This window comes from Felis catus, chromosome B4 (assembly GCF_018350175.1).
Source record: "Felis catus isolate Fca126 chromosome B4, F.catus_Fca126_mat1.0, whole genome shotgun sequence".
NCBI classification, from domain to species: domain Eukaryota; kingdom Metazoa; phylum Chordata; class Mammalia; order Carnivora; family Felidae; genus Felis; species Felis catus.
Window position 1 is genome coordinate 95946804 of NC_058374.1, and position 22972 is coordinate 95969775.

At 39.9% G+C, this 22972-nt stretch overlaps 1 protein-coding gene across 2 annotated transcripts in view; it reads left to right on the forward strand.

Moving 5' to 3' along the window:
• Positions 1-22972, forward strand: part of LGR5 (leucine rich repeat containing G protein-coupled receptor 5) — a 133613-nt gene that overhangs the window by 62628 nt on the left and 48013 nt on the right. For both annotated transcript variants that reach the window (XM_023257242.2, XM_023257240.2), the window contains exon 3: positions 13508-13579. In XM_023257242.2, coding sequence (XP_023113010.1) covers positions 13508-13579 — 72 coding nt within the window. The remainder of the gene's footprint in view (positions 1-13507; positions 13580-22972) is intronic.

The following is a 22972-nucleotide window of genomic DNA, read 5'->3' on the forward strand; positions in this document are numbered from 1 at the left end:
TTCATGGCAATTATTTTGGTTCTCCTCTAAATGTCTATCCATATAGCTAGAGGTTGTGTAGCTATATATGTCTATATATATGTATATATGTATATGTATGTATATATATGTCTATATATATATTCTTATATATGTCTATATAAGCTAGACATTTAGATATCTGTCCGTGCGTGTGCACGTGTGTGTGCTCACGGGTGTGCGTGTGCTCACGGGTGTGTGTATCTTATGTTATGACAATTTGGGCAGTGTTCTGAAAGTGTCCTACCTCTCTGGCTCCTCCCCTTTTTCTCTTTAGCATCCTTCCTCCTCCACCCCCCAGCTCCTATAAAAGGTAGACATTCCCCAGATCTCTGCACTTCTTTTTATTGTCTCCTTTCTCAGGTACTTTTTAGTTTGTTCATTCAATACATGTTTATTGAGTTACTGGGAACATAAGAGAGAATAGGACTTGCTATGGTTCACTCAATTGTTCAACAAGTCCCCGACATAGGGGAGCTTAACAATCTAGCGGGGGTGACAGATTGTACATGAGGACACTAGCACCTGAGATATTTGATGATTGTAACAAAAGTGATGAAGAGCACAAACACAGGGAGAGAATAAATGACAAGAGAAGACAAAGAGGGAAAGTCTAAAAAGAGGATATCTACACTGAGATCAGGAGGATGAAGGGATGGTGGTGGTCCTAAGAGCTGGAATAGTGTTTCTGCCAAAAGAACAGTGTGAGTGGAGGTCCTGCGGTAGGAAGGAATGTAATGTGTTTGCAGACATGGAAGATCACTGTGGCTGCTACAGAGAGAAAGGGAGGGGGACTGGCATGGGATGAGGTTGGAAAGGAAGGCAAAGATCAGATCACGCAGGACCGATGAGGCTGTGTATAAGAATTAAAATAAGAGGGGCGCCTGGGTGGCGCAGTCGGTTAAGCGTCCGACTTCAGCCAGGTCACGATCTCACGGTCCATGAGTTCGAGCCCCGAGTCAGGCTCTGGGCTGATGGCTCGGAGCCTGGAGCCTGCTTCCGATTCTGTGTCTCCCTCTCTCTCTGCCCCTCCCCCGTTCATGCTCTGTCTCTCTCTGTCCCAAAAATAAATAAACGTTGAAAAAAAAAATTTTTTTTAAATAAAAAAAAAGAATTAAAATAAGAGCAATGGAAAGCCACTGGAGGGTTGTGTACAGCTAGTAAAATAATAGGATTCATGATTTTAGAAGATTTCTCTGACTTCTGTATGCAAAAGAGATTGGAGAATTATAGAAGCAGAGAGACCTGATAGGAGGCTACAGACCCATTAGGAGACACCTGTGGTTGTCCGAGAAGGAAACCCAAAAGCTGAACCATTTTTGTTAGGTAGACAACCACCAAATCAATATTTCTGGTTCAGATTTCTTTTGTCTTTCACTGCTGACCAGCGGTTCTCAAAGTGTGGTCCCTGGACCTATGGCATTGACACCCCCTATGAACTTGTCAGAAATGCAAATGTTTTGCCCCATTCCAACCTATTGAATCAGAAATTCTGGGGATTAGGCCCAGGAAACCGCCGCTAACAAGCTCTTCAGGGAATTTTGATACATGATAAATTTGAGGACCACTACTCCGGGCCAGTCGTTCTCGAATTCTGGTGAGATCAGAATCATCTGGAGTGCTTGTCAAAACACACATTGCTGAATCCCACCACAGCGTTTCTTCAGCAGGTTGGAAATAGGAGGGGAAGATATCAGGAATCTGCATAAGTAATCAAATTCTGCTAGTCTAGGGACTAGCTAGTCTAGGGACCATACTTTGAGAATCCTCGACTAAGTGGCACTTCCATCTACCCCACCAATACATTAAAACCTGGCAAGCACAGAACCAGATTTATGCATCCTGCCCCCAACAAGCTTTTTCTCTTGCCTTTCCTGCTTGCCATCAGCATTCTTATTATCCAAACTTGTGATCATTGTGTCTGTCACTCCTTCTGTGTCCGTCACTCTTTCTCTCTCACCCCCTAGTATCAGCCATTTTCCAGATCCAGAGTTTATATAATTCCACACTCTTTTCCCATTTGTTTACTCTATTTCATCACCACATAGTTCAGGTTCTTATTGTCTCTTCTGGATAATTATTAAAACCCATTAACTAACCTCTCCTAATTCTCCAACAAGTAATGGATGAATCATCATCTCTGGGGATGGAGATATAAAGGCCTCTAGTTGACCTTATCAATATTAAACTGAGAATTATTTCAGACTTTTCCGCCTTTGCATATGCATTAGAATCACCAGAAGCATTTTGAATTTTTTTTAAGTTTATTTATTTATTTATTTTGAGAGAGAGTGTGCAAGGAAGGGGCAGGGGGAGAGAGAGAGAGAGAGAGAGAGAGAGAGAGAATCCCAAGCAGGCTCATGCTCATCGAGGAGGAGCCCAACATAAGACTCCATCTCACAACAGTGAGACGCTCCTAGACCTGAGCCAAAATCAAGAGTCAGATGCTTAACCAACTGAGCCCCCCAAATGTCCCTCACCTTGAATGTTTTTAAAACTATTAATTACTGGGGCTTATTCCCAGAGATTCTGATTTAATGGGATTCAGTGGGGACTCAGACATTATTTTTTAAAGCTCTAGAGGTGAGCTGAGACCCACTGGGATATATGAAGCATCACAGTGCAGCAAGATAGTCAGGGACTCATCAGTTGATTGTGGGGACCTAAAGCAATGTCCAAAGGTGAGAGATGACTCTGAGTAAGGCTATGAGATTAGGTGCCAGAAGACGGGGGAGGCACAGTCAGTGAAACGGGAAATTCAAGGGGAACAACTGATATTTTGGAGGCAGGGGATGCCTGGTTCTGGAGAAACTAGGTGTAAGGTGCCAGTGGGACATCCAAATGGGGATGTCATTAACACAGTTGGAATATGAGTCTGGAGCATGATGAGTCTGCTCTAGAAAGAATGACTAAAGAGTTGTTTACAAAGAGGTGATTTTTGAAGGTGCTGGAGCAGACAAGGATCTTGAGAGAATGTGTAGGCTCTGTGTTTCCCGGTGTGGCTCTCTACCCATATTAAAATCATCTGGGCTGCCTCTTTTAAAATGCAGTTTCTTGAATCCTTCCCCTTAGAAATTCTAATTCACTAAATCTGAGTGGGAGCCTGGGGATCTGAATTTTTTGTAGCTTCTCTGGAGATGGCAATGTATACCAAAGTTTGAGCACCACCAGACAGAGAAAAAAGAAAACGTGTGAGGACAGAAACTTGATGAGAATTAAAAGAGGGGCTAACAATAAGAAAGTGAGACCACTAGTCATAGTGGTGAGGAACGGTAAGGTTGCACAGGATCTGGAGGGCAATGGAGGAATCTGAATAAGAAGCAGTGAGCACAGTTTCCTTATGGCCTTAACCCCAGTGATGCAGCCATTTGTGTCCTTGTGTTTTTCCTGTTTTAGATTGATTTTTCCTGGCCAACCTAAGCTCCAGATCAAGTAATGGTTAAAAACCAAGTAATGGTTAAAATCTCAAATTTTAAAACCAAAATGCTATGTTGAACCAAATTCTCTTTTGTAAACTTTTCTATATAAGCATGAGCAAATAACCTGTCTGTGACTCATTTTCCCCTCTGTAAAAGGTGAATAATCATGTTGTTTAATATGGTTTTTATAAGAATGAAATAGCACAATGTATATAAAGTACTTCAACACTGCGCCTGGAACTTGCAAATTGTTTAGTAAGAGGTAGGTACTGCTAGCATGCCCCAAAGCACTATACGTGGCATATTGAAAGTACTCAAAGAAATGGCTGAATTTTGGGGCGCCTGGGTGGCGCAGTCGGTTAAGCGTCCGACTTCAGCCAGGTCACGATCTCGCGGTCCGGGAGTTCGAGCCCCGCGTCGGGCTCTGGGCTGATGGCTCAGAGCCTGGAGCCTGCTTCCGATTCTGTGTCTCCCTCTCTCTCTGCCCCTCCCCCGTTCATGCTCTGTCTCTCTCTGTCCCAAAAATAAATAAACGTTGAAAAAAAAAAAATTTAAAAAAAAAAAAAAAAAGAAAGAAATGGCTGAATTTAAATTTGATGTGTAATGAAGAAGGCATATTCCTCAGCTATTTCCGATCTGGTTGTGTGACTGGCCAGCCATCTTGGAATAATTATGCCAGACCTAAAGCCACTGTAGCACAATGGCCAACTGTCTTTAGAGATCAGATCAAATGATCAATCAATAAATATTGATTCAGCATCCCGCTGTGTGCAGGCAATAAGATTATTGGTCTTAGGAATCTATAATCAAATCAGGTAGACTACAAAATAAAAGGTAGAAAATGAACCTTACAGATAGCCTTGTATAGAATATGTCCTATAGGAAAGATGACTGTAGACTGAGGGAATTAAGGGAGGTTTCACAAAGGAGTTAGTATTGTACTCCACTAGTCTGTGGTTAAAGAAACCATAGGGCTCTATGCCCACTGAAGTATTCTCTATTCCCCTGAAGAGTTCATTTATTCATTCCAGTGGTCTTAGCCTTTGAACCTTGAAATCTGAATATTTTTACACTATCTAATAATGAAAGCAAAATGGACAGCTCAAAAACACGTAGTTTAAAAAAGGAAAGTTTTTTTTACTGGATTTGACCAATTGGATATGCTTAATTTACTGGGGGGTGGGAAGGAGACCACATTTTTTTGAAAATCACAACTTCTTGAGGCATATTAGGGAAGACACTTATTTCCTCCAATGGGAAGAAAAACAGTCGATGGAATTTCATACTCCTTACATCCAAGGCTGCCAAATGGGCTTCAGCAAACCTTACCAAAGATGAATGCCAGAGGGTTAAACTCTAAGCATCTGGGCCTTTTCACTGGCGTGGGCATCTCATAAAAGAAAACCTACCATGGTGAGCTTGGCCAATTACAATGATGATGCATTACTGCCAGCAGAGAGAAGATCAGTAGATTACATCTGACTATGAGTTTCATCCTATTTTTGTCAAACTCTTCATATCACCGAGACACTTGGCTCCTTTAAGAATAACCCAAAGCAACACTTATCAATGGAGTGGCCCCCAAAACAGCAAGAGCACTTACTCACTACAGTTGAATCATGAATAACCAATCTGAATTGACTATAATGTTTGTATTCATCAATTTATCTTTTAAAAGTCATTGATTACAATATTATTATGATTCTTCCTAACTTTATTTTAGAAGAATTTCTTCATATGAGAATATTTTGATACATCGTACAGGAATAAGAGACTTCAGAGATTTTATGTTTAAGTGATAGTGTAACTACAATTATTCATGTGAATCACAACTCAGAAGAGTGAAAAGAAATCCAGAAATAGTAACAGAGTCCCTGGAAATTAATATCATAAAATCACAGAAAAAGAAAATAGTACCAGAAAACTGGAAATCAGCAAGTGTCATCCAGATCTTCAGCATGGGAAGAGGGGGAAACTACTACCATTAAGCCTGATGTTAGCCCTCACCAATTTTCTAGGACAAATTAATTTTGCAAGTAGAGAATGTGTATCATCCAGGTCTCATGTACTTTGTAAAAAAGTTGAAAAATAAAGCAGTAATTTCTCAGAGCCAGTACGAATTTGCTAAGTAGTCAGAAAAGTCTTCTTTTAAATCATAAGGGTTATCATATTTAAGTTCATCCTGCCCTGATTGTTTAAGTAGCCCTGCTGTTACAGAGCTTCCATGCACCCTCAGAAAAGACTAGATCACATTTAAATGATAAGGGGAAAAGGATGTTTTTGATTTTACGTGAAACCTGTCTGAGCTTTGGTACTTTTACCTACAAAAATGTGGACAATAATAATCTCTGATCTACCTCCTGATATAAAATATGGAAAAGTGCTTCTAAAATGTTAGTGACATAAAAATAAAATAAATTGTTAGTGACATGTCATAAAGGAAGCTTACAATAAACAAGAAGAAAACAGCAAGGTAGAGAGAGGATGAGGGGGAAAGACAGAGGGTAAGCAGGAAACGCACGTGTACCAGAAAAACAATTTGAGGGCAGATAAAGACCATTGTGAAAAAACTTTATCATTTTAAAACAATAAGTGAGGGGCGCCTCGGTGGCTCAGTCGGTTAAGCGTCCGACTTCAGCCAGGTCACGATCTCGCGGTCCCGGAGTTCGAGCCCCGCGTCAGGCTCTGGGCTGATGGCTCAGAGCCTGGAGCCTGTTTCCGATTCTGTGTCTCCCTCTCTCTCTGCCCCTCCCCCGTTCATGCTCTGTCTCTCTCTGTCCCAAAAATAAATAAACATTGAAAAAAAAATTAAAAAAAAAAAAAAACAATAAGTGAAATGAGGCCTAGGAAGGTTAAGAGGCTTTTTTTAAACCTCACAGCACACTAATGGTGAGAAGGAAGAAAACTGAAAAGGGAAAGGAAAAAAAAAAAAAACCCAAGAATTACAAGGCAAAATATTCTCACAAGAACTGACCCAGGAGGCCTGGTAGAACTTGCCAGGTCCTCTCACTAGCTCTGGAAATGCTCCTCTGCCTTTGGAACTCAGCCCGGGAAGCCCATATTAGACCATGGTTCCTCGCTTGGTAATTTCCCTGAGGCTGTCAATCAGATAGCAAGGTTAAGCCCTCCCACTCCCCATGCACACCCCATTCTATCCACATGCCTGTCCCTCTCCAGGCCAACATCCAGAGATGAGAAATTAGGAAAAGGACCAGATGTGACCTCTGATTGCTTTGCTTTCGTCCTTCTGTTTTTCACAAAATGAAGCTACCCAAAACAACAACAAAAATCCTTTAGATTTCTTTACTTAGGGATTCAAATTACTATAGAGATTAAAAGAAACATACACTCTCAAAGATTTTTTTAAGTTTTTTTTTTCTTTATTTTGAGAGAGAGAGAGAGGGAGCACAAGTGGAGGAACAGAGAGAGAGGAAGAGAGAGAATTCCAAGCAGGCTCTGCACTGTCAGTACAGAGCTCTACGCAGAGCCCAAACTCACCAAGCACTAGATCATGACCTGAGCCAAAATCAAGAGTTGACGACTTAACTGACTGAGCCACCCAGGTGCCCCTCAGAGATATTTTAATTGGTGCTTGAGCACCAAAACATCTACTTATTTGACTTACGTGAAGAGGAATGCGTCTATTATTAAAAAACTTGATTTTTTTTCTTTTTATGGCAACTGAGTCAGTGAAACTAACGATAATGGGACAATATGAGTCTAATATATGGAGCAGTATCTTTAGGAATAGACATGTTCTCTATATCATATAAAAAGATATAGAAGCTTTCCTTATTAAGCTGTATCTTATTATAGAAATGAAGATGATGGGAGAGATATTCCCATGAAATAATTTTAGAAACAAGAAAAAAGAATCCAACTCTCAGACAAACGGTATGTGGGTCTCTGGGGTTGGAACATAGTTGCCAGAGATTTGTTAGTTCAAATAGTCACAAGAAAGATTTGTGTGCAGTTCTCGTTATTCAAGTATTCATTGGAAAGCCTTTTTTCCCCTATAGTTAATATTTATTTAATTTTAGAATTACTAAAAACAACCCACATAGTAAAGAAATAAGAGATGGATCCAATGATTTCCTTAAACTGTTGTTTTTGTCAATGAGATAGATCTTCCAGCAGCCCAGCAAATAGTTGATGGTGCATCATAAATTCCTTTGCTTTGGGGCGCCCGGGTGGCTCAGTCAGTTGGGTGTCTGGCTTCAGTTCAGGTCATGATCCCATAGTTCGTGGGTTCAAGCCCTGCATCAGGCTCTGTGCTGACAGCTCAGAGCCTGGAGCCTGCTTCGGATTCTGTCTCCCTCCCTCTCTCTCTGCCCCTCCCCTGCTCACACTTGTCTCTCTGTCTCTCTGTCTCTCAAAAATAAATAAACATTAAAAAGATTTTTTAATAAATAAAATAAATTCCTTTGCTTTAACACAATAACACAGGTTCATGGTTCCATGGGTTAGTTCTTGCCCAGAAAAGAAAAACAGTTCATGAGAAGTAAGCTAGACTTCAGGAAACATAACACAAAGTTATTTACCTAACAATAATTTAAACTAGTAAGATAAATGAATAAAAAGTTTTTACTTTCTCCTTTTCATGTCCAAAGTCAAGGTGTCAGGAACCATCAAAGCTACTCGATGACACTGGACACATTAGCAGTAGTAAGAGTTAAGCATTCATTTGAAAGCTCTGCTCTAGAACTCAGAAACGTACTGTTGACATTATGACTGGAAGCAGGGATAGTTAGGGACTTTTGGGCTGAAATAACCGGTATTAGTCAGCTCAGTGTGATTAGCTAAGTCAAATGTGATCATCAACCAAGCTGAGTCTGTCTTAATTCAACAAGCAACTCTTAGCTGTACACAATTCATTTACTTCAGTATTACATGTAGGACTTTGGATAACTAATCAAATGCACATGAGTTAGATATAAAATATAACCATAAATATAAAATGTTGCTCCTTTTCGCTGCCTACATTTTGTCCTGACCCTAGTAGTTACCAGGTTGGCACCAAATCCCACCACGTCCAGCCACCTCTGCCCCTGGAGCACTGCACCAGCACCTCCCACCTGACCTGCTCCGGTGGCCTCCTGTGCTTCTACTCCATTCTCCCCTTTAATAGCTCCCACCAGAAGGACCATTTTAAAACATAGATCTAATCACATGCCCTCTCCTGGTCAGAGTCCTTACCTCGCCCTCCATAGGCCTGTGTGAAGTGGCCCCAGACACCTCTCCAACCTCATCCCTGCCATTCTCTCCCTCTCTCATTCCTCTCCAGCCATGCTGGCCTCCTTGCGGTTTCTGGACCACACCAGGCCCACTCCCACCTCAGGGCTTTTGCACTACTGCTCCCTTCACGGAGATACCTATGAGTCTCAGACCTCTGCCGAAATGCCCTCTCAGCAGAGAGGTTTCCTTGACCATCTTATCTGAGATAATAGCCCATCACCCTCCACATTGCTCTCTATCCTGTTGACCTTGATTTTCTTCTCAGGGTATGTTTTGTGTGGTAGTATTCCTTTGTCTTTTTGTTAATAATGGCTCTCTCCAGGGCACCTGGGTGGCTCAGTCGGTTGAGCGGCCGACTTTGGCTCAGGTCATGATCTCGCAGTCCGTGAGGTCGAGCCCCGCGTCGGGCTCTGTGCTGACAGCTCAGAGCCTGAAGCCTGTTTCAGATTCTGTGTCTCCCTCTCTCTGACCCTCCCCCATTCATGCTCTGTCTCTGTCTCAAAAATAAATAAACTTAAAAAAAAAAAATAATAATGGCTCTTTCCACATTAGAAAGTAAGCTGCACATATAAAAGCAGAGAGGGAGGCAAACCATAAAAGACTTTTTTTTTCTTTTGATTTTTTTAATCTTTATTTTTGAGAGAGAGAGAGAGAGAAAGAGAGACAGAGTGCTAGTGGGGGAGGGGCAGAGATAGAGGGAGACATGGTTCCGAAACAGGCTCCAGGCTCTGAACTGTCAGTACAGAGCCTGATCTGGGGCTCAAAACCCATGGACTGTGAGATCATGATCTGAGCCAAAGTCGGATGCTTAACCAACTGAGCCACCCAGGTGCCCCATAAGAGACTCTTAAATACAGAGAACAAACCGAGCGTTGCTGGTGGGGTCTTGGGTGGGGCAATGGGCTAAAGGGGTGAGAGTTATTAAGGAGGGCACTTGTTGGGATGAGCCCTGGGTGTTATATGTAAGTGATGAATCACTAAATTTATTCCTGAAATTATTATTACACTTTATGGTAACTAACTTGGATTCAATTTTAAAAGAAGAAGAAGAAGAAGAAAGCAAGTTGCATGAGGTCAGGGGCTTTCCCCATCTAGTGGTCAGTGCTGCATCTCTGTGCCAACAGCAGCGCCAACACAGAGCAGGCCCTCTCTACTTACTGGATCAAAAAGACTGCTTGAAGGAATGATAAAGTAAATGCCTTCCCACTTTAGCGCGAAGAAACACGCTTTAGCTGTTAGAAACACAGCAACACGCAGTGGCTGTGATAGTTCAGGTGTGCCGGCTGCAAGCTAATGATACAAGGACAAAAGGGAAATGAAGCAAGAAGAGTGAATGCTAAAGTTTGGAGCAGCTTTGCAAACGTGGTTCCTCAAGACCAGCATCTAGACGAGGTCTCTAGACAGCAGAGGTTTACAAGCCTTGCCAGCTAAATTATCCTTCAGTCATGGACTTGTTTGCAGAGGACAACAAGGGATCATACCGATTCCGTTAATCATCCAAAGTAGACTTCAGGGCTAGGGGACAGCTCCACTCTGTAAAGCCATCCAGGGGCTCAGATTCCTTCTGTCTCTTTTGCTGTTCTTGTTTTGCCTTCTTTGGAGTGCTTTCCACACCAGAATCATTAATGCTGTCTCGCCATTACCACTTCTGCAGGAATATCCTGTAATCAACAAAATTGGGGACAAGCAAACTCCTTTCAAGGAGGTGACACAGTAGTTTTCACACATCACTTTTGATCATAGCCAAATTTGGTTGCATTAATTACCATGTTTAGATACAAGGAAGGTTGGGAAGTGTAGTCTCTGGCTGAGTGACCATACACTCTGCTAAAACTCTGGGTAGAGAGAATCATTCTAGATGGAGGGAACAATGCATACTGGAGACAGTTAATAGTCTCTACTTGAATGGTTAGTTGGACACTACTGGGGCATCCTATTCTGTTTCAGACACTATGCAAGGCACTACAGTGGATACAAAGAGAATTCCTACTTTCAAGGGGTTCCCAGTATTATGTGTGTGACAAGGCAGGTGCACACTGTAACACAAGAGAGCCAGCAAACCCATAAGAGAGGCACAAAGTGCTACCAAAGTGGTTCAAAATAGAGAGATTTCCCATCAATTTGGAAATCTCAGAAATAAAATTACTTTGAGAGACAGGAAGGGAGAATAGGGAGGACATTTTAGATAGGGCAAAGGGCTGGAAGGGAGACAGTGGAGGGCATGTCTAAGAAAAGCAAGCCTGATAGTTTGGTTTAGCTACAGCGTAGAGCACAGATCAAGGAAGTATGGAGAGGAAGCTGGGGACTTTGCATTTCTTTTCATTTGGCACAGGAACTGGTGAAGGGTTTTGAATAGGGCAGGGATATAATCAGAGCTGGCTTTCCAAAGACCATCAGTGGATACAGAATCAGTGAGAGTAGGGAGGGATTCAATGTGGGAGACTAGACGGAAGGCCAGTGTGAAAGTCTGAAGAGGGTTTTGTAGTAAGACAACTTCATAGGAAATAAACAAAACACCTCTGAAACCACCCTGGTTAAATATTAGCTGAATTACATGTTATTGACATACATTTATTGAATGCCTTACTATGCTCTAGGCTAGTGGCCTTCAAACTTTTCTGACCATATACAGGAAGCAATCAATTTCTTCCCCCTCAATCCAGTTTCACAAACATATTTCGAAACAAAGGTTTCATAAAATGATACCTTTTTACTAGAGTGGAAAATGCAGTCTGTTGTTTTTCTACTCTTTTTTCTTACTTCTATTCCGAACCACTAAATTTATTTACAGTTTGAGAAAGTTTCTTTAGGCACTATGAGGAAGACAGGAGGAGCTGTCTGAATCTTAACAAAGTTATATTTAAGGAAGGAAAATAGGCACACACATACAAACAAACACAAAATGAGACAGAGAAACCGTAGAGTGTGGGAGCTAGACGGGACCTGAGTAGCTACCTTATCTTAATATTTCATGTAATTAGTGAGAAAATGAAACTAAAAACCTTCTTTAACAGCAAGTTAGTGCTGCAGACCCAAAACAGGCAGAGCTTCTTGGAAGGTCCAAGTCTCTCTTATGTATTTAATTTTTTTAAATTTTTTTAATGTTTTTATTTTTGAGACAGAGAGAGACAGAGCATGAGCAAGGGAGGGACAGAGAGAGAGAGAGAGAGACAGAATCCAAGGCAGGCTCCAGGCTCTGAGCTGTCAGCACAGCTGACAGCAGGACTTGAACTCACGGACTGTGAGATCATGACCTGAGCTGAAGCCAGACACTTAACCGACTGAGCCACCCAGGCGCCCCTAATTTTTTTTTTAATAAATAAAAGTAAGATTATAAAAAGTGTGATATATTTTCATTTTAAGCCAATTCAATTTGAATTGCGCAAATGATGCTGTTTAATAAACATACCAAAAATGCCATTCAGAGGTTCTGTTTATGAGCTAATATTTATTTCAATACTCACAGTTTATTCTCGATGATATGGACCAGCAATGGGACACTGACGTGAAGTTGCGTGCTGGCTTATTTCAGTCTGGTCAGTGGAACTCAGTGGAAATGAATCCTCTTTCATGTGGAGATAATACCAAAATATACATTTGAAGCTGTTAAGCCCTTCAGGAATAAGCACTAATCAAATGGGTCGCTCTACCCTTATCCCCCAACTTCCATCTCCATCAAGAAAACATGGGGGTGTCGTGATTCCCAATTTTACCCACCATTCAACAATGTGATCAGCTCCTTAAAAGGTTCTGTGCTCTTCTGAGTCACTGTGTTCTTCTTGGATTTTCCATTTTCTGGAACCATCTAACTCCTGAGGCTATGGCTTTGATGTGACTGCCAAAAAAGTACTAACCAAATGCTTTAGGTACCATACCTTGTTGATCTTTTTACATATGCTCTCACCTTGACTGTTTCCCACTTAGCAAAATATTATAAACTAAACTTTTTAAACTTTACCAGTTAATGATGTCAAAACTTTCCATTAAATAAACCATATTCATGTCTTTCATACTAAACAGTCTTTATTGTTTTTAATTTTTAAGGTATTGCTCAATTAAACCATTAATTAAGCTACTCTACCCTTTTCTTTTTTTTTAAGTTTTTATTTACTTATTTTGAGAGAGAGAGAGTGGGGGGGGGGGCGTAACGCTAGTGGGGGAGGGGCAGAGAGTGAGGAGAGGAGATAAAGAATCCCAAGCAAGCTGTATACTGCCAGCACAGGAGCCCGATGTGGGGCTTGCACTCACAAACCAAACCATGAGATCATGACCTGAGCTGAAGTCAAGAGTCGGATGTTTAACCAACAGAGCCACCCAAGTGCCCCTACTCTACCCTTTTTAGAGAGTTTGGAAAAAACTGATCGTGATAGTCTGCATTCTTATTTGCCAAATATAGTAAGAAAATTGGGTATTTTGTGGGATAATTGCGACAGAAATACTGTTATGTTATATTATCTGATTTATTTAGGCTTATAAAGAATTATAAAAATCATGGGACAATCACATTTTGATAGTACAATTTTTGAAGATTACCATATGGTGTTAGTTTTTGTGTAAAATTTTTTAAAAGGGAGAGTTACATATATAGTCTAAGCTGTTAAATGATTTATTGTAAAATAGGTAATTTATCATGTTTCTTCGTAGACACTTCTTTTGTCAGCTTTTTTGATTAGAAATTTACAGAAACTTTTTGCAAAATATAACAAGCCAAGGTTCTTTACAGTTGTTTTTCGGTACTTGTGGTTTGAACAAAATTCTATTGCATTTCTTAACAACTAAATGAATTCATGAAGAGCACTATGCTTACTGTCTCTCTTCTCCCTTGAAACCCACAGACGTCTTTCTGGAAACGCTTTGACGTACATTCCCAAGGGAGCATTCGCTGGCCTTTATAGTCTTAAAGTTCTGTAAGTAAACAGGCTGTTATTTGCTATATTTTTGATTTTACTGTCAAGTGGATGCTAATTAACTTGTAAAGACTGAATCCCTCTAACGAGCTGTTTAGAACCACAGGATAATTCATTTCAGTTAAAGCCTACCTTCATTGGTACCCTAGGACAGTATGATACCAGGCTGGATTTGTGTGTGAAAAAAAAGTTCATCTCTCCTGTTCTACTTTAAACTCTAAAATTTTCTCTAAGGAAGCAACTTATCAACTCAAACTTTTAAAAGAGTATTTCCCTTTCCTTTTGTGTAATGAAGTTGGGGACAGTCTCTTGAATCGTCTTGATCACCAGGTGAATAAACCCTTACGATGCTTACATAATGAGATCACAGCCTCAAACCATTTGTGAAGCTTGTCTCCTTATAATGCACCGAGTAAGGATCAGCTAAAAAACTACCAAGTTTATGTTCCATTTGTGAATAGACGTGGAAAAGCCTAGTGCCTAATAGATATACTGAGTAGTTATTTAATTGAGAAATGTTAATTCACTAAGACTTGTAAAAGTGGTTTTCTTAGTATGTAATGTGCAATTTCCCAGTTTGTTCATCAGAAAACTCATTATTATTGAGTGCCTCCTTCTTCTAGTACCCATTGCTTAATTTTCTTTCATTTCTTCTGTGTGGGGAAAAAAAAAGTCACCTAGGTAGAGAAAATAGGTAATGTAAGTTGAAAGTCATACCAGGAAAATTTTATCTCAGAGACTATCCTGATTTTATTTCCTTTCTTTGAGATAAAAGTTTTAAACTCGAAGAAGACATTTGATACATTTCTCCTTAATGGAAATTGCATTTCATTGACCTAAGGGATCCATAGGCTTTTAGAAAATCGGCTTTATTTAAATTTACTATTTTGTTAAAAATTAAACGTAACAGCAGAAGCATCGTTTGGTCTGCTTAGGTGGTTGAGTTCAGTCCCCCTACTCTTAACTTGTTTTTGCTGTTAGGTAGAAATTTTTTTAATGTTTATTTATTTTTTTTGAAAGAGAAAGACAGAGCTTGAGTGGGGGAAGGGCAGAGAGACAGAGGGAGACAGAATCTGAAGCAGGCTCCAGGCTCCGATCTGTCAGAACAGAGCCTGACACGGGGCTCAAACCCACAAACCATGAGAGGCTGACCTGACCCAAAGTCGGACGCTTAACCGACTGAGCCACCCAAGTGCCCCTAGGCAGAAATATTTTTAAGTTGCCATACTGCCAAACCCTAATGTGTTCATTCATTGTGTGTGCTAAAATTCTGAGCTGTAGCACCAACTCTTTAATGTACCTATGTCTCTATGAACTCATCAGAATATTTGGAACCATTCAAAATGCATCATAAAAAAATCAAGTTTAGATAAGACAACTTAGATGATGTGTTTTCGATGTTGAGTTATGTACCACAAAGTATTTTGGATTATACTAGAATCAATTATTTTAACTCACTTAACAAAATGTATTTTGGAAGTACTGAGCGAGAGAGAGAGAGCATGTGTATGCATGTGTGTGTGTGTGTGTGTGTGTGTGTGTGTGTGTGTGTGTCATTGAACAAATTATTGCTAAAAATACAAAGATCAATAAGTATAGCCCTTGCCTTTGAAGAGTTTATAATGTAGTGATAGGTTGTGGGATCAAGATAGTGGGACAAAGCCAAACAAACAGGTCTCCTCTGATTCATCTGAAAAATGTGTCTAGCGACCTGTGCAGGACACTGCATCCAGAAATTGGAAAGCATTTAGTCCAGTCTGATGGTTCAGATTTGGCTTCCTGCAAGAAATGTTTTTCCAAACAGATGATCCAGGAGCTGAATCTTAGCACACCTGCGAAACAACCATAACGTGATCAACTGAGGGGATAAATGCAGAGACACGGAGGCAGGAAGTACCTGGGATGAACAGGCGTCTCTAAGAAGATTGGTACTCAAGCATTTGGGGAAAGATGAAAAGTATCTGCAGAAGAGTGTGGAGAGATAGAAAGGGTCCCGGTCCCAGGGATCCTGTATGTCATGTCAAAAATGCATGAGCATTGTTATGATCTAGGCATGATGAGAAGCCAAGGAAAAGTTATAAGCATGGGAATGGCATTTTCAGACTTTGCAGCGTAGCTAGATCACTGCCCACGTGAAGAGAAATTTGGAGGAGCAAGACTTCTGCCCAGAATTATATTTGCTCTTCCTTTTGCTTTGCTGACTTAAAGACTAATATTCAATGAGCAAATTCAATCATCAAATGTTTTGAAAGTATTTCATTCAGTAGTAGAACAATGGTTCTCAACTGTGGCCATTCTGCTTGTCCCAGAGTGTTGGAAAACCAACATCTTTGGTTTTCTGGATGTCCTGTGATGTGCTACTCAGCCCAGTGTAAACTGACCAAATTTGAGTCAATAACATATTCATGCATAATAACACTAAAAGGTTTTATAAGAAGTTCTGCATAGGCCTAATAATTTGTACAGGAAAAATTAAATGGAATAAATGTATTCTCGTAAAATCACTGAATAATTCAGTGTATGCATCCTGTCTATTCCAGGTATTGTATGATTTAGTTGAAAACAGTATTAGTGCAGTAGAAGAATTGCCTCAACAACCACAAAATAAATTAAAAATATATAACCGTGGAGGTATAAAACTTCTTCTTAAAAATAATTGCCATTTGGGGCACCTGGGTGGCTCAGTCGGTTAAGTGTCCGACTTCGGCTCAGATCATGATCTCACAGTCCATGGGTTTGGGCCCCACGTCAGGCTCTGTGCCGACAGCTCAGAGCTTGGAGCCTGCTTCAGATACTGTGTCTCCCGCTCTCTCTGCCCCTCCCCTGCTTGCACTCTCTCACTCTCTCTCTCTCTCTATCTCTCTCAAAAATAGAATAAAAAACATAAAAAAAAGTTTTTAATAATGATTGCCATTAAATTAGCAGAGAAATATGAAACATAAGGTTCCGTTGAATTTCATTAACAAAGTTTGCTTTGTAAAGATTTTATATTATAGCCTTAAAATTTTTTGGAGAACAGTCATAAAAATCTGTTATGACAATTGTGTAATATATATATTTATTTGGGTGGCCTGTTGCTTTTCTAATCTTGCTCTTCCATTATCCAGCAGGGTCTGCTACCCGACTTCTATGAAGGCAATACTGTGATTTTTTTTTTCCAATTTGGCCTCAATTCTCTGTTGCCATTAGGCTCTCCAGCACTGGAGAATGAAGGCTTGCCTCAGCATGTGATGGAGCTTTGAGATAGGATAAATGTGCTTTGTGATATTTCAACCTTATCTTGTCCTAAAAGAGAATTATTTTTACACTATTCTCCTCTACAAGGAACAGGCGTTTGTGAAAATGTCATGCTCATTTGTGAGAGTCTAACACTTCCTAATTTTCTCCCCTACAACATCTATCATTTATCTTAGCATGTTATCCTTATTTTAATAAAGGTTGTTTCCTTCTTTCCCATATAAGCATAGTCTGTTATGTATCTTAAGAATTCTAGTTCTTATTCTAGTATCCATGTAGAACTCTAATCTCACTTCATGGTTCTTGTACAAAACAGTTTCTGGTCATGCTGTTTCTCTCACACCCAACTTTATTCATTAAAAGTAGAGCCAAACATGAAGGAAACAATCAGTAAAACTAAAAGGCAACCAACAGAATGGGAGAAGATATTTGCAACTGACATATCAGATAAAGGGTTAGTATCCAAAATCTATAAAGAACTTACCAAACTCAATACCCAAAATAATAATAATAATAATAATAATAATCCAGTGAAGAAATGGGCAAAAGACATGAATAGACACGTCTCCAAAAAAGACATCCAGATGGCCAACTGACACATGAAAAAATGCTCCACATCAGTCATCATCAGGGAAATACAAATCAAAACCACAATGAGATACCACCTCATACCAGTCAGAATGGCTAAAATTAACAACTGAGGCAACAACAGATGTTGGCAAGAATGCGGAGAAAGAGGAACCCTCTTGCACTGCTGGTGGGAATGCAAACTAGTGCAGCCACTCTGGAAAACAGTATGGAGATTCCTCAAAAAATTAAAAATAGAACTAGCCTACGACCCAGCAATTGCACTACTAGATATTTATCCACAGGATACAGGTGTGCTGTTTCGAAGGGGCACATACACCCCAATGTTTATAGCAGCGCTATCGACAATAGCCAAAGTATGGAAAGAGCCCAAATGTCCATTGATGGATGAATGGATAAAAAAATGTGGTATGTATATACAATGGAGTATTACTCGACAATCAAAAAGAATGAAATCTTGCCATTTGCAACAACATGGATAGAACTGGAGAGTATTGTGCTAAGCAAAATTAGTCAGTCAGAGAAAGACAAATATCATATGGCTTCACTCATATGTGGAATTTAAGATACAAAACAGATGAACATAAGGGAAGGGAAGCAAAAATAATATAAAAACAGGGAGGGGGACAAAACATAAGAGACTCTTAAATATAGAGAACAAACTGAGGGTTACTGGAGGGGTTGTAGGTAGCGGGGGGATGGGCTAAATGGGCAAGGGACACTAAGAAAGACACTTGTTGAGATGAGCACTGGGTGTTGTATGTAGGGTGTGAACCACCGGATTCTACTGAAATCATTATTGCACTATATGCTAACTAACTTGGATGTAAGTTTTAAAAAAATTTTTTTTAAGTTTGTATTTTAAAAAAAAGAGCCCAACATCTGACTCGTTCATAAAGATGTCTCCTATCTGAGCATCATTTATATAATGATACATGTATCACTTTATTATAAATTTTTTTTATTTCTCCTTTATAATATAGTTAGGGCAGTACATTCTATTGATTTTTTTCTTTGAAGTGATGTGTGTAAATAGGCTATATTTTTATGAATTTTATCTAAATATAATAGATGGGGCATTATAAATATTTAGTATTAAAGGCAGAATTGAGTCTGGTCGTGTTGAGACCACAGTGCTAGGGGTAAAATGCTGAATAAGCCTGCTTCTTTCTTCATGGCAACTCTTCCAAATGTTTTATAAAACCCAAAAGTCACTGAAAGAAAGAGATAACTGATTATTGTATAACATGGTAAGAAAGGTAGTGTAAAAGTTATGTTCATCTGGGTCCCTGATCAGCATAGAGAGGGTAAGGAGGGCATTTGATTAAAGAAAGATAATAGTAAGCCAATCCATTAAGAAAATAAAGATAGTGGTGCGCCTGGGTGGTTCAGTTGGTAAAGCCTCCGACTTGGGCTCAGGTCATGATCTCACAGTTTATGAGTTCGAGCCCCACATTGGGCTCTGTGCTGACAGCTCAGAGCCTGGATCCTGCTTCGGATTCTGTGTCTCCCTCTCTCTCTCCTCTTCCCCCACTTATGCTCTGTCTCTATCTCCTTCAAAAATAAATAAACATTAAAAATTTAAAAAAAAAGAAAGAAAGAAAATGAAGATGGCAACAGCCCTCCTTAGCTAGGACTCTTTTATATCTGAAATCTTACTACCGTTAACTCTGGAAGATCACTAGTATTTAAGATTATCTCTATAAATACTGGCTTCATAGAAAAATAAGTTATTGGTTCTATATTGTAAAACACCCAGTCCAGTGGAATTCTGAACCAGGCTTTCTTCAGCGAAGGTTCATTTTCTCCTGTCGACCGTTTAGTCAAGGAACAGCTCATCCTTCCGCCACCCAGTACCAGAACCAAAGCCATGGAGGTGATGGGTAAAACTAACCATGGAAAAGTCACGATTAGCCAAAATTCTCTGCTTCCCACATAGGCTTACAACAGAGTCTCGACAGTTACTGTATACCTACCTAAACACAGGACAATTAGGCAGAAGGAATACCTAAGGATCAAGCCATCGACTATGATGAAGTTCCCCTATAACATATGATTTCATCTCCCTCTGCTTCACCGTACCTGTTCTCGCGTAACCCTGTTGGCAGAAAAGAAAACCAAATAAAGTACTGTTAAGCGTGGGATTCTGTATGAAATACTTTAAATTTTAAAACTTCAATATTTTAAGAGTTCAATAATTTCAACATATTTAAATTTTTAATACATTTTTAAAATAAAAGCATTTTCAAACTTGTAATATTTTAAAATCAGGGAGGGGCGCCTGGGTGGCGCAGTCGGTTAAGCGTCCGACTTCAGCCAGGTCACGATCTCGCGGTCCGTGAGTTCGAGCCCCGCGTCAGGCTCTGGGCTGATGGCTCAGAGCCTGGAGCCTGTTTCTGATTCTGTGTCTCCCTCTCTCTCTGCCCCTCCCCCGCTCATGCTCTGTCTCTCTCTGTCCCAAAAATGAATAAACGTTGAAAAAAAAATTTAAAAAAAAATCAGGGAAAGAAATTAAGAAAATACTGGGGCACCTGGGTGGCTCAGTTAAGCGGCAGACTTCAGCTCAGGTCTTTATCCCGTGGCTGGTGAGTTCAAGCCCCGCCTTGGGTTCTGTGCTGACAGCTCAGAGCCTGGAGCCTGATTCTGCGTCTCCTCTTTGCCCCTCCCTCACTTGTGCTCGCGCGTGCTCTCTCTCTCTCTCTCTCTCTCTCTCTCTCTCTCTCAAAAATAAATAAACAGTAAAAAAATTAATTAAAAGAAATATGCAGCTGTTCTTCGTCTCTAGAGAAAGTGGAAAATTTTCTTTTCTCACCCATATGTGAATGATAAAAACGAAGCCAAAAGTGCCTAAACCCATATTCAGTTCATGGTGCTTTCTGCTTCTATTGGATGCACAGAATAAAGAAGTATTTGCAAAAGAAATCAGCAGCTATGTTGTGAATGCTTTCTGTTTTAATTGCACTCCAAAGTGCTGTAAACCCTTTCATTATTTTGTCTCCCACTAGGATATCTTAAACAAAAACAGAATTTTTTAATTAACTTACTGGAGACTTGTGGAGATAACTTGTGCTCGTTTTGTCATTTAAAAGTAATTAAACAGAAGTTCTTTAGTTTAGGGAGAGATCAGGACTTAAGTGATTTCTAAATTATATTTTTGGTATTTTACTTGTAGAAGTAGTTCAAAAATTAAATTGCTGGGAGGTAGTTCAGGAGTAGCTTTAAAATTTATCATTAGCAAAGTTCATATAAGTTCTGTTTTCTGAAACCAGTTATATAAAACTTTGGAGAAAGTTTGCCACAGTTTAATGGAGGAAACCCATCTGAGTATCTCTTATCCTCTACTCCAATTTTCCAGTTGTTTTAGGAAGACCACATTTTAATAGTTTCACTCTTTGGTTAGAAAGCATAGAAGGACTATTCAATACTTTATAGAGTAATATATCACCTACAAAGTTTAGACATCAATGAAGTCTATTATCTGAATCTTACCATCATTCACATTTATCACTCAATTAGTGAGTGACTTAGAAAACATTTCTGTGAAGGTAAAATTCTATAATATATTAAAACTACTTGGAAAAGTATAAAATAATATAGAAATGTAAAATTTTAATACTCAAGTAAATTATGTAAAATATGGAATTCAAGCTATAATTTTACCAATTCCTTAACAGATAAGTGAAATGTGAGATCTTCCTAAAACTTGACTTTTCTCATAAGGAACAATGGGGCACCTGGGTGGCTCAGTTTGTTGAGTGTCTGTCTCTTGATTTCCGCTCCAGTCATGATCTGATGAACCATGAGATCAAGCACCACTTTGGGCTCTGCACTGTCAGCCTGCTTGGAATTAATTCTCTCCTTCTCTCTCTCTCTGCCCCTCCCCTGGTTGAGCTCTCTCTCTCTCTCTCTCTCTCTCTCTCTCAAAATAAATAAATAAACTTTTAAAAAAAGGAACCAATACATTTGACACTCTTGATTTATGAAATGTTAGTTGAATTCAAGTTTAAATAATGAAATTACTTCAGTAAAACTATTAGGATACAAGTGACATAATTATATTCCTTAGTAAACAGAATCTCAGCCATGATAAAAGTGTTAAGTTTTATGACCTGTAAAGTATTTTCGTGTCTTATTTGTATACACACTCATATTTGTATATACGAAAGTATTACAAATACCTTCATATTTTTAATCTTTGAACACCTTATCTACCAGATGATATTATTCTATTCTCATTATACATGTAAATGACAAATGGTCAGGGAGAGTAGATGGTTTGCTCTCAGAGACTTAAAACATAGGCCTTATCAAGGGTACCTGGGTGGCTCAGTCAGTGGGTGTCTGACTTCAGCTCGGGTCATGATCTCACAGCTGGTGGGTTCGAGCCCCACGTCGGGCTCTGTGCTGACAGCTCAGAGCCTGGAGCCTGCTTCAGATTCTGTGTCTCTGTCTCTCTCTGCCCCTTTCCTGCTAGCGCTCTGTCTGTGTCTCTCTCTCAGAAATAAGTAAACATTAAAAAAAATTTTTTTTTAACTTAAGACTTCTCTCCAAGCTCATTGCAGCCTCAAGTTGTGAAAATACTCCAGTGGAAGCAATTTAGGATAGCACAGGTGTGTGGGTGAGTGTGTGCTGCCTTCCTGTGCAGCACCAGTATCACCTGGAAGTTTGCTAGAAACGCAGGTTCTCTGGCTCCTACCCAGACCTACGGAACCAGAAACTTTGAGGGTGGGGCCCAGCAGGCTGTGCTTTAACAAGCCTTCCAATGGATTCTGATGAACCCTGAAGTCTGAGAACCACTGGTGCGGATTTTTTTTTTCCCCATTTTATTTTCTGGTTAATTAAAATGTCACATCCAGTACAATCCCACTATATTGTTAGCTTTGAGAAGGAGTCTATCAATTCATACAAAAAGGGTCAGCCTTCATTGAACGCTTACCACGCAGCAGGTATTGTTCTGTGTACCTTCACCCATCGGATGGTAACAGTAAGCCCTGGGGGTGGGCAGTATCACTGGTCACCGAGAAGTTGAGAACTTGGACGATTTCCCTGAGGCCACACTGCTAGGGGCAGGGAAGGGGTAGACAGATTGGAGAACCCATACTCTTACCCATACCTTAATCATGCCATATACCGTACAACCTGAGAATTTGTACATTCACCAAATACGCCTCAAGGTAATGCTGCAAGGTGTCGTAGAAAGTGCATCGAGTCTGGAGTTAGACACACCTAGGGTTGGGTCCCCAGCCAGTCATCTAATGGAAAGAAACTTCCATTGTGGAGGTGAAGGAACCAGACAAACTGTTTCAGAGATCCAGATATAGGTTTGTGACCTAATAAGTAGAGGCATTTCTGTAAAATGGCCGCTTTCTTAAAATGGTCTTCTGCCTTTGGCTTACGTAGACCACGAAATACTGGGAGAACGGATGCAAAATTATTGCCTTATAAATATTTATGAATAAAATAGCAAAATATGAGGAATCTAATGGGAATTTTTTTCCATGCTATTTCCCTACTAACAATGATAGATATTTATTTCTTTGTTGCCAGCTGCTTCTGTTCTGTAGTCAT